The 12,728-nt window shown below is 46.3% G+C and overlaps 1 protein-coding gene across 2 annotated transcripts in view; it reads right to left on the reverse strand.

The window, feature by feature from the left end:
* BIVM (basic, immunoglobulin-like variable motif containing) overlaps nt 1-12,728 on the reverse strand; it is a 446,759-nt gene that overhangs the window by 139,788 nt on the left and 294,243 nt on the right. For both annotated transcript variants that reach the window (XM_069637055.1, XM_069637056.1), the window contains one exon: nt 5,942-6,036. In XM_069637055.1, the coding sequence (XP_069493156.1) occupies nt 5,942-6,036 (95 nt within the window). The remainder of the gene's footprint in view (nt 1-5,941; nt 6,037-12,728) is intronic.

Here is a 12,728-nt window from a genome sequence, read left to right on the forward strand (position 1 = left end):
ACTGCACTGTCTGGCGACCCAGGACTCCTCCTTGGAACCCCCATCAACGCAGTAGGACCATGTGAAGTTATGGACAGACTTCCATGTGGCTGCCCTGCAGATATCCAGCAGGGGGACACCAGACAGGAACCCTGTACTAGAAGCCACAGACCTAGTCGAGTGTGCGCTTGGCTTGCATGGCAGGGGTTTGTTGGCCATACAATGACAGTGTGAAATACATGCCGATAACCATCTTGCAATGGAAGACTTTGAAAGGTAAGATCCCCTGCCGAAACTTCTGAAAGATACAAATGGTTGTGATGATTTACAGAATTCCTTAGTGCGAGACACAGAGGCTCGGGCTATATCCAGGGAAAGAAAGGATTGTTCTGCAGGAGACGAGAGAGAGCCACATAACACTGGCAGGATCAAGGTTCATTAAGGTGCAAAGAAGTAACCTTCAGCATGAAGAAGGGTTTTTGCGAAGGACCACCTAAGAGAGATGAAAATTCAAGTAGAGAGGCTTATAGGAGAGAGCCTGTAGTTCGCCTACCCGTCTGGCACATGAAATGGCAATTAGGAATGCAGTTTCCTAGGAGAAAAACTTTAAAGGGGCTCTATTCAGAGCCTCAAAAGGAGGGCCCATTCGTTTCGAGAGGCCTATGCTGAGTTCCCAGGCTGGAGCAGGAATTCGGACGGGGGGGGAGGAGGGGCAAAACAATCCTTTGAGGAATTCTTTAACCAACCTGTGAGAACAAAGAGAAGGAGTACCTGGGGAACACGTATAGTCCCAACTAGCTGCTAAATGCACCTTGATAGAAGAGTGTGCTAAACCAGCATTGGCCAATGACAGGAGGTATGTTAAGCCGTCTGATGCCTCAATGTGCAAGAGGTCGAGACGTGGACTTGTACACCAGATAGTGAAGTGTTTCCATTATCTCTTGTAGCAAGAGAGTGGAGACAGTGCCCAGCCATGGCCAAGATGCCCCGGAGGTCTGGAGGTAGCGGTACGTTTCCAAACTCTATGGCTGCAGGAGCCAGGCTGTCAAGCTGAGGAATGCTGGGTTGTGGTTTTGCACGGACCCACCATCTCTGGCGAGGAAGTTGGAGAGAGGGGGCAACTTAATGTAAGGAGCCACTGACAGTTGAAGCAGGTCCAAGTGCCAAATTTGACAGGGCTACCAGGATCATCTTGCAACATTATTGTTTGAGTGCACTGAGAACTCAAAACATGAGCAGAATCGGGTGAAAATTGTAGAGGAACAGTGCTTCCATCGGGAACAAAAATGCGTCTCCCAGATTCCCTACCTGATGAAACCTGCTTGCAAACGCTGGACATTTCTTGTTGGTCGCGGTTGCGAATAGATCGATTTCTGGATGTCCTCACTTAGAGAAGAGGCAGATAATCTGGTCTTTCCAAAGCTCCCATACATGGCAGGATCAGAGTTCCCTGCTGAGGGAATCCTCTATTGTGTTGTGGATCCATGGTAGGTGAAAAGGAACCCGTAACATGTTGTGCGCCAGTGCCCACAATCATAATGCTTGGGGGCCTCTGCTGACAGAATCGGCGAGCAGGGTCCTCCTTGCTTGTGAACACAGAACATGGTGCTGGCGTTTTTTGAGAAGACACAACCAACACAGTTCTGTAGCTGTGATTTCAAGGCTATGTTTGTAGCTCTAGAACCTGTGGAGAGTCTTCTTAGGGAGACCACAAGCCCCTAGCGTGGAATCTGCATGTGTGAGCTCCCCAACCCTCTAGCAAAGAATCTGTTGTGATGTGATGCTCTGGGAGGCGAAAGCAAACACCTTAAGAGGGAGACAAAGACTCTGCCATTGGAGAGCATCGCGAAAGGGACATGCAAGATTAAGCTTGTCCTCCCAGGAAACCTGTTGCCAACGAGAAACCAGGAACTCGTGAAGTGGTCACATTTTGAGTCAGCGATGTGGGATCAATGGGAAACATGAGGACATCATTCCAGGTAGGGATTTGAGGGAGCAGACTGAAGTAATTGACATGCATGACAGCTGGATGACTTTCATCAGGATGGATTGCACCCTCTCCTCTGAAGGCGTGGCCACACGCGCTAGTGTGTTTAGGTGTGACCCAAGAACAGCGAGTTCTGAGATGGATGTAAGCAAGGCTTTTCAAAGTTCACAGAGAAACCCAGTGACGTCAAGCATAGGATTGTCTCTTTTGTATGCTGAGTCGCTAATAGAAGCCCACACCAACCAGTCATCTAGATACAGGTAAACTTGAATTCCTGAACGACTGAGGTGGGCCGCGACTGGAGCAAGACATTTGGTGAACACCTGTGGTGCTGATTTTCGGCCAAAGGGTAGTGTGAGAAACCAAAGGGTGTCTCACCCACTAGTCATCATGGACTTGTCATCCAGGTGGCCAGGACATGGCCATCGCATTTGGATCCAGTTCCTGGGGGTGGACCAGTGCAGGAGGATCACCTGGCTGAGGGGTCTTCGGGGAGTGGGAGTGAGACCGCCAATGGTGAGATGCAGTATTCCCCCCTTTTTTGTTCATCTACCCCATCCTACTTTGTAGGATTTCCCAACTCCCCTGCCCCCTTTTTACACAAACACTGGGCCGAGGAAGAGGGTGACAGAGTAACCAGACTTACTCTCTCACATCGTACTGGACATGTATGTTAAACGGGTCAGGCACTTTGCACTAAGTGTATACACCCAATACCAGTTAGCTCTCCTCACACAAATAAAAGGCAACACCTAAAGACACACTCAGTGTTTTATGGCCTATAGGTTCTATTATACAAATTCTGACTAGACCGGATTGTTACTGTGCCTTTATTGTTTCTTCTGTTTGCTGGTGTGTCACACCTGAACCAGATGAAGTGCGGAATTGTCACCAGAGAATCCTGAAAAGTCCTCTTGCCTATTTTAGATTTAGGTTTAGAAATTATGAACTTGCATTGTCTGCAGATACCCAATACACTTGGTGGAGGTTTATGAAAGCATGCCTTTATATAATAGACACCTGCAAGTCCTAGTAGTTTGAGAAGCATTATTCACTTTCCAAGGCTTAGAGAAAGAGAGGAGGAAGACCATCATCAGATGTGGAATTCCAGGTGCAAGCTTTTCATCAGTTGACACCCAGATAATGTTCTTTTGAAGCAATGTACCTGAAAAGCTGAAGTTAAGAGCGCATTTTTTCTAACAATCAAAATGTTTTCTGTTGTGAACCAAGTTTTGCTTACTAAGCCCTGTTGCTGCTCCCAGTTTCCCTCCAAATATACGGTCTTCCATGTAGTAGAATAAAATGCAGTTTAGTTCGGTATGCACATAATCGCTATTTACTTGAAGTGGCCACATGCCCTATGGAATGAGACACTCCAATAATCATGGACACATTCACCCAACAACAGGACAATTATCAAAAGGCATATTTCATTTTTTACGGAGTGACAATAATAGACAGTTCTCCTGCTGTGGAGACAATGGGCTCCATTAGGCCGACCTCGTAACACTGTTTCCAGCACCTAGCCTCCCAGTGCCACCGGGACATTACAAGTCCTGGCGGACAGGGAAGCTAGGTGCCGGAAAATGGTAGTCCCCATACTCGTGGAGTCCAACAGGTTCTTCCCTGTTCATCCAAAACCATCAAGGACCCTTGCTCCTGTCCTGGCAGACTTCTGCAACCACTCCTTCGCCACCAGAGCTTTTCCCTTTCCTCTGAAGTACTCTCTGGTGCACCCTCTTCTCAAGAAACCCACAGCCGACCCCTGCTGGCTGGCTAAATATCGCCCGATCTCTATCACTCCTTTCCTGAGAAAACTCCTGGAAAAGCTTGCCATCTCCCAGCTTAACCTGCACACTGACTCCTATTGCCTCCATGACCATCAGTCTGGCTTTAGAGCAGCCAGAAGCACAGAAACTGCTCTCCTGAACATCCGTGAAGACCTGCTCTCCAACCTTGATTCTAATCCCCCCTCTGTCCTCATCCTACTCGATCTCTCTTCTGCCTTTGACGTGGTCAACCATGCCATTCTGCTCAACCTACTCTGTGATAATCTGAGTATCACTGATCAGGCCCTGGCCGGCTGACCTCTTTCCTCTCCAATGACCCTCCCAGGTCCAACTTTGGTCCTTCCTTTCATCTATCTCACTCTCCACCTGTGGTGTTCCCCAGGGCTCCAACCCATCTCCCTGGCTTTTCAACCAATACATGGCACCCCTCGCCCACTGCATTGCTGCTCTCTGCTCCAACTTTCAGTGCTATGCGGATGACACTCCGCTCGTCATCAGGCTCCCCTCTGCCACCTCTTCTCCCTCTCTCATCTCTGACTGCAAACCAGGAGTGGTGTGCCGCTAACCTTTGCCTTAATGCCAGTAAGACAGAGATCCTCCTCATTGGCATTCCTGCACCTTCCTTCCTTGTCACTCTCTGGCTGGCCTCCCTTGGCCCTCTTCTGGCTCCCATCTGTGAGGCTAAGAACCTCGGGGTCATCTTCGACTCCTCGCTTTCCTTTTCTCCACACATCTCAGACGTCTCTAAGAAGTCATACTATCAACTGCACCTCTTTAGGGGTATTCTTCCTTTTCTCTCCTTCCCCCAGAAGCTCACCATCTCTAGAGCTCTGGTTCTCTCTAGGCTGGACTACTGCAACAGCCTCTTTCTAAATCTGCCTGCTACTACTCTCCGCCCTCTGCAACTCATCCAGAACAGGACTGCGATACTTGTCCTTGGCCTCAAGCCCAGGGATTATATCTCTCCAGCCCTGAAATCTCTTCATTGGCTCCCAGTGGCTGCAAGGATTAAATTCAAGACCCTCTGCATTGTCCACAAGGCCTTCTGGGGACTAGGTCCAAAATACCTTCAACTCTCCCTATGGAAATGCCTTTCTACTCGAGATCTTTGCTCCTCCACCTTTAACTCCCTCAGGGTCAGTCGCTTCTCCAAGCAACGAGTTGGTGGTAGATCTCTCTCTTCGGCTGGGGCCTCCCTCTGGAACAGCCTCCTTGCCTCTCTGAAACTTGAGGAGAACCATCTTTGGTTCCGGAAGCACCTCAAGACCTTCCTCTTTGCTTCTGACTTCTCTCTTCCTCTCCCCTGCTGATCTCTGTCGGTTTCTGCACTGGTCACCTGGCTACCCTCTGAATTCGGGCCCAGATGCCTGCTCACCCAGCTGCATACCTGCACTGCCTCCTGGCAACTCTTGCACTTGGGTCTGTATCTGCAACCCTACAGTTCCCCTACCCGCACTTATTGTCACGCTTCATTCTTGCACTTGCCTCCTGCTGGCCGCACTACCTGTTTTGATCATGTGTTCAGTACTTCCCACCCCCTCCCCTGCCCTTTGCACTTTCCCCCTTCCCTCTCCCCTGCACTTGCGCATTCTCAATGTCACTGGGCCTAGTAAGATCGTTGTTTTGTCCTCCCGTGTTACCCCTCCCTTGCCTCGTCGCGCCTTGAAACACTCATGTATAGGCGCAATATAAATAAAATATATCATAGCACCGTTGCTAACAGTGCTGGTGCTTCCGTGATGAGTCTGCCTAATGGGGCCGCTATGCCCCGGCAGGGTCAAACCTGTTGGGCGCAGCGGCCCTGGCAGGAAGACTCGGAGTGTGGTGGTCCAGAAACAAGGGTGCCGGTAAGCCTACCGACACCCTTGTTTCCGGACCGCCACACTTATAACGAGGCCCAATGAATGAAAGGATATGAGGAAATGGTTTAAACTTGCAATACTATTTGATTATCAGCATTGAATTCTGAAAGATGAAAACACAATCTTCCAAGCCAAAATAAGTTTGTGGTATAACAGTGTCACAGGTTGGGTTAACACGTGACCTAACAGGAATCTATAGTTGGGAGGACAGACATTGCAGATATAAATGAACACTTTGGGAGAACCATGGAACATGAAACTCAGGCTAGGGTGGCAGCAAGCAAACAAACTTTAAATAGTGAGACATGAAATGTGCTACTTACCAGTCTCTCCTGCAGTCTTGTTCTTCCCATGCGGTTTATACAGAAAATATGAACACCCTTTTACATGGAAATGATCATTGATTTGCCTAAACCACCTGCAAAGAGAAATGGACTTGTTTTAAAAATATCTAGGATTAAAACTATCGATTGTTTGATTGTTTCCTAGAAATACAAATCAAATATTATGTATTTGTGCCGATATATTTTGAGAAAGGAACGCAGTGGGCCTTGATACAGAAAGCCTGTTGCAACCCTGTGAGATAAGAGGCTGCAATACAGTAAAAGGAGACTTGATAGATGGACACATAAGTGGACCACTAAATAAACCCCATCCCACTTCAGGCACAGGATAGATCTCACCTGTCTAATAACCTCATCACGAGTTGGGCAGTAGCCCTTAAATGTGGTGGTAACGCTATTATCGCCACATTTAAGGGTCCTCCCAAACCTGAGTCTTGCAGCATTTACCCCCAGCTCGAAGCTGGGGGTAAATGCGCCGGAAAAATGCCCCATTGGGTCCAAAGGACCCAATGGGGAATGGGGAATACCCATTACCGCCCAACCCTTGATCCGGCGCTAATAGCGCCGGACCGGGTGGCGATAACGCTATTAGCGCAGGCAGTATCCCGGCGGTAATACCACCGGGATACCGCCCAACTCGTGATGAGGCCCCAAGACTGGTGTTTTATTCATGCCTGCACAGCATGTGGGTGTCTTTGGAGAAAAGTACTATATAGTGTCTGAAGGGAAGACATAATTGGCTACACTCAATCTTGCGTTTTACTATACGAAGTGGTGATATTGGAAAAAGCTTGGGCACCTCTAAAAATGCTAAAGCAAAACATTTGCTTAACAAAAATGTAATCATCTAAAATGGCCACACAAACACAACATGATATGAAAAACCAACAAGATACATACAAAAGCAATCAGTGTAGATCATAGCTTAGAGTAAACGAGGGGACTGAAACCAAGAACAGCATAAAATCGCTACAATAAACGATATTTTTGCTGCAGAACCAATTAGTCCACAACCCACTCAAAAAGAACTTTAGATATGCAAATGATGCAGGAGACCTCTTTCCCAGGCACAAGACAAGACCATGCCAGGGAGAGAGGTGAAAACAATAAGGGATGCAAATTAAAGAAATAAAACAACTTTTTATTGAACAAATAATTGTAAACTAAAATGTGAGAAAAATAATTTACTCAAAACTCCTCAAAGTTCCCCCAGATGTTATAGAATTTCCAATGCAAAAACATTGCTTGGTTTGAAAGACAACATTAACAAGTTATTAATTACCTAAAAACAACATATAGGGCCATATGAATAGGATTATCGGATATCCTTACCTACGTGCTCCCTCCTACTACCTCTAAAAAGGCTTTGTAACCCTGTTTTTGAAACACCTTATTATTGTCACCCCCTCCAAACATAAAGAGATCAAACACAGTATTCAACTTGGATTGTGTCCTCCCACGGACTCCTCATATTATGATAGACTCCCAAAGTAGTATTTGCATCCTCGGAGAAGGGAGGCAGAATTTACAGTTTCAAATTAGAATTTAGGAGTTCCTTATTGGTCTATGTGCACAGAATGTAATTCTGCCTTCCCAAAAACACCTTCCCGGCCTGAGGAAGAGTCCAGACTATAATGCTGGGTGAAAGTGTGCACTGAGGACCATGTTGCAGCTGCACAAATATCCTGAATAGGTACTCCCCTTCGTAAGGCAGAGGAAGTAGCCATGCCCCTGGACGAATGTGCTCCGAGACCCTCAGGAGGATCTTTTCCAGCTAATCTGTAGCATTCAGAGATTCCTAGGATGATCCACCTAGATACAGTTTGTTTTGAGACCGCCATACCCAACTTATGGCCCTTGTAACCAACAAAAAGTTGATTGTCTTGTCTTGTCTTAATTTAGACATTCTGGAAATGTAGAAGCTAGGTGCACGCTTTGGGTCCAGCCTGTGTAGCCTCTCCTCTACCTTTCCATTATGAGCTGGGGGATAGAAAGAAGGCAGAATGATTTTTGGAGTTAAATGAAACTCAGGCACCATTTTTGGTAGAAAGGTAGGTTTAAGCTTAAGGACCACTCCATCCTTAAAGAAGACTGTGTAAGGAGGCTTGCAGGACAAGGCTTGAAGTTCACTCACCCTACGGGCTGATGTAAGAGACACTAAAAAAGGATGGTCTTTAAGGTTAACAATCTTAAAGTACAGGTGTGGATAGGCTCTAATGGAGCATGTTAGGTAAGAATTAATGCAGTCCAACTGGTGTGGGATTACACAAGATATATCTCTTGGTATTAGGTAACCCACCTTTTAATATAGGCCTGCACTACACAAATTGGTAGAGTGAATGAGCAGCCAGGCTTATCTTAAGAGGGGCAATATGAGCTGTAGAGCTGTACAATGAAATCAGTAAATACACGTATTCAAGTAGACACTTAAAGTTATATAATTAATATTGATTTATTATGTATATACAGTTATTTAAAGCATTCTTTAAAAAGCAGAAACTAGCAGTAACATTAATTCCAAGTTAGGATTCAATTCAAAAAGTGAACAATAAAGCAGGCGAGTAATTCTTTCATATGTTACACATTTTCCAGCACCAAGGTTGATGTCATTTGAAGTCAGTATAACACTTATTTTGCATCACCAATATTGAGTTATAAAGTAGGGAAAGGTTAGGGCTAGATCAGAACATACTGGTATTCTACAAAAACAGTTTGATTCTCCCAAAGGGATGCACAATCTTTTGTCCCAGCAATAATAGTGTTCAACAATTAAAACCTGTAAGGGAACACGCACTGCCAAAACCAAAAGATTCAGAAGGGGGCCTTTAGGGAGCCAGGAAAGCCAAAGCCAATGGGCTAGTTCAAAGTTCTGATGCTCTCTTCTTAGAAAATGTCTTTAAATAGTCAGTAGTTCAAATAGAAAAATCACAGCAACTCAAGGAGGAGTTAACTTGAAGAAGCACAAGCTGAAAGGCCAGTGCAAGTGAGTTGAAGTCAACTCTGAAGAGGGTAAAATAGCACTCCCCAAGGTATGAAGCACCACAAATGGCAAAAGGTTGATGTACCTGAACCCCACAGTACCCCGCCAGGGCAGGAGCCCCACCACACCCTCTAGAGCTCCAGGAACAGGGTGATCTTCTGAGTAGAGCGACCACCGAGCAGCATCTAAGGTGCAGGGTCAGCGCGACGCATGCTCCTTCCTTCAGCTTCACCACGAAGGAACGCTTCATCCCCTACCTGACCCGACTGAATTCGCCTGCTACTACCCACCTTCCAGGCCACTGTGAGTGCACCTCATTCTCACTTCCACGCGGTGCCCCCACGAAGCGGCCCGCTCCATAAAATGGCCGCCGCCCGGCATCTCTGCATTTCGTTTATTTTGGTTGCCTAGCAGCATGCTTGAGCGGCTACTAAGCCAATAGTGAGCGGCACGAGGAGGAAGCCGGCCTCACTCGACGAAGGCCCACCGAACAAGGCCATCTCCTGTCCGTGCCCGTCAGTGCCTGTGGCACCGAGGGGCCAGTTATGCGGCCCGAACGCCTACTGACTACCATAGTCCATGGTAAAACACCCAAATGATTGCCATTGTGTCTGACCCTGTAGGCCGTTCCAGTCCTTTACCAGCCTGTCCTATTAACGTGCGATATATCTACGCTACTCAGCACAACAACGCATTTATCCGATTGTGCTCCTAACTACGTGTAGTTGCCGGCACATGTTGTTACCGATACTAGTGTTGATTCAGAGCGCACCACCTTCAACGCTAGCACGCCAATAGCTACAACCCCTTTTGGGGACTGCTATCCTTGTGCTTATACAGACAAACGTGGATGTCCATGCCACGCCCTCGGACCTCTGAAACAAGCCTGAGCCGCCTAACCTTTAAGTGCGCCCATTCCCCACATCGCACAATCCACACAAATGTATTTGAACATTGAACGTTGACCCCGCTGGATATGCGAACTGACTATTTGCGCCAGACACACATCTTATTTGCACTGTACTGCTACCTAACCTGTAATAGTATGACTGACGGAACACTGATCTTACATCTCTCTGCATACGTGACTACATGCGCTAGACTCGCATATCGGATGTATTGTATTTGCTTCTAATCTGTACTCCCATGACTGTGTTTGAATACTGAACTTAGATCACTATATGTATGCGGCGATATGTGCTAGACTCGCATCTCAGATGCATTGTACTTGATTGTAATCTGCATTCGCACTTTGCTTCTGTAACGTAAATCTCTGTGTGTATGTACATGTGCACTGTCATATATGACGGATTTGCTCCCCACATGCACTGTACCAATCTCTATTCTGCACCTGCATGGCAATGGCCGAACACTGAACAGATCTCCCTGTATATGTGCACTGGCTTCAAGTGCTGTACGTGCATCCTATCTAGACAAAGATGCTAAGGCTATCGCCAACATGCTCTCAGAACAGGGACTCACTCAAAAGGTGACTCAGCCAACTCATGTTAAAGGCAGAACCCTTGACTGGGTGGCCGACATGAACTGTGAATTATCTATTAATTCATTAACTCCACAACCGCGGACAGACCACCATCTGATTTCCTTTACGATGGCAATAAATAAACAGCCAAAAACCAATATGGTCATAGCTCCTCCTCAGCTTCCACTCATCCTCCCATCCTTGAACTTGCTCTCATCTGGTTCTGACCCTAACATCCTAGTCGAGGCTTACAACAATACCATGTCCAAAGCCTTCGACTCCATCGCACCTATCAAACTATGTAAAAGTAAACAACAGGCACACTTGAATTCCTGGTTCACCCCACACTTAAAAGCCCTCAGGCTGTAAAAAAGAAAACTAGAAATCTTATGGCACCATACCCCTTCAGAAGAAAACAAAACTATTTTGACTAAATTCTCCGATAACTATAAAAAAGAAATAATACATACATAGAACGACATACAATGACAGGATCTCTAAAGCCAGATCAAACACAAAAGGAGCTATTCACAATCTTACGAGAAATGGAGGCTCCAATCCCACTGGCTGACAACATTGTTAAAGACAAAACCTGGTGTACCAACATACAGAACTCTCTAGCTAACAAAATAGTACTTCTCCAAGATAAGATTGCTAACAAGAAATCCACTTTACCTAAACAGGACACACACACTCCAATCCTCGAGGAATCGACCAACAGACCAGATCAATTCAAATTCTCTAAAGTTTCCACCCTTGAGGTGGAGAAAATTATTTCCTCGTTGAAACCTTCAAGATGCCAGTGCAATAACTGCCCAGCACAATTAATCAAAGACGCAGCCAGAGACCTGGCACCATTCATTTCCAAACTCATCAACGCGTCGTTCTTCACCAACACTGTCCCAAGTAACCTGAAAGAATCATGGGTCCTACCCTTACTCAAAAAGCAAACATTAGACCCATCCATTCCAACCAACTACAGGCCTATTACCATGGTGCCTTTTCTTTCTGAAGATACTTGACAAAGTAGCGTATCTCCAAATACAGCAGTACCTTCAAACTAATCACCTCTTAGGCGTCCGCCAATCAGGCTTCAGGCCACAACATGGCACTGAAACTGCACTAATTGACCTAAAGACTCAAATCGCGGAGCTTAAGGACAAAGGGAAAACCGCCATGCTGCTCCTTCTTGACCTGTCAGCTGCCTTTGACTTGGTGGATCATGAAGTTTTATGTAAACACCTTGCCTTGGCGGTTCACTTCTATAAGGACGCAATAGCATGGGTCCAATCGTTCCTAAACAATGGGACCATGCAAGTTTTCTCCCCCTCACACTCAGCAAACCCGATCCCCATAACGTGTGTTGTTCCACAAGGTGCGCGGGTCTCACGTAGCATGTACAACATATTCACAAAGCCGTTGTTCGACAAATTGGATAATCTGGGTGTCATCTACACTAATCATGCAGACGACACCCAGATCTTCATACCTCTTTTGGGCAATTACCTCAGTGACACGGCTCTTGTGAATAGGATGTACCTCCTCATTCAGGCATGGATGGCCACCTATGGCCTCTGCCTGAATGACGATAAGACAGAACTTCTGATCCTCTGAACCATGGCCAACCTCAAAAAACTTCACCGACTACTCCTCCTTTAATAATGACGGCAATACCATCAAGGTCGTAAAGGAAGTAAAAATCCTAGGCTGTTACCTCGACTCCACCCTAACCTTAAGCAAACAAGTTAACTCCATGGCTTCTACTACAGCATATACATGTAAATTAATTAGGGCTTGCAGGCCGTACTTATCCTCAACTAGCTGTATTCCCGTAGCCAACGCCCTCATACTCTCAAGACTGGACTACTGTAATGCCCTTTACCTGGGCGCCAACAAGTACATCCTAAATAAGATCCAAACCCTACATAATAATGCCCTAAGAATGGCCCTGAATATTCCAAACAAAGATCACATATCTGAGTTCAGAAGACAAAATCACTGGTTGACAATCAATGACAGAATCCTGCTTAAAGCAACATCCCTGACCTTCAAATGCCTGAATAACGCCGCCCCACTTTACCTTACCAACCGTATAGTCAGGAAAACCTCTAATCGCCCCTCCAGGACTGCCAACTCATTTTGCCTCAATGTACCATGATTCCACTTAACCAAATCTGGCGGCAGAAGTTTCCCAGTTATGGCAGCACAAACGTGGAACTCACTCCCTATTACACTACGAGCTGATCAAACCTACTTCAGCTTCAGGCGCAACATTCAGAAATGGCTGAGAACCAACGATATTC

The sequence above is a fragment of the Ambystoma mexicanum genome, chromosome 7p (assembly GCF_040938575.1).
Source record: "Ambystoma mexicanum isolate Mex_15411 chromosome 7p, UKY_AmexF1_1, whole genome shotgun sequence".
NCBI lineage: Eukaryota > Metazoa > Chordata > Amphibia > Caudata > Ambystomatidae > Ambystoma > Ambystoma mexicanum.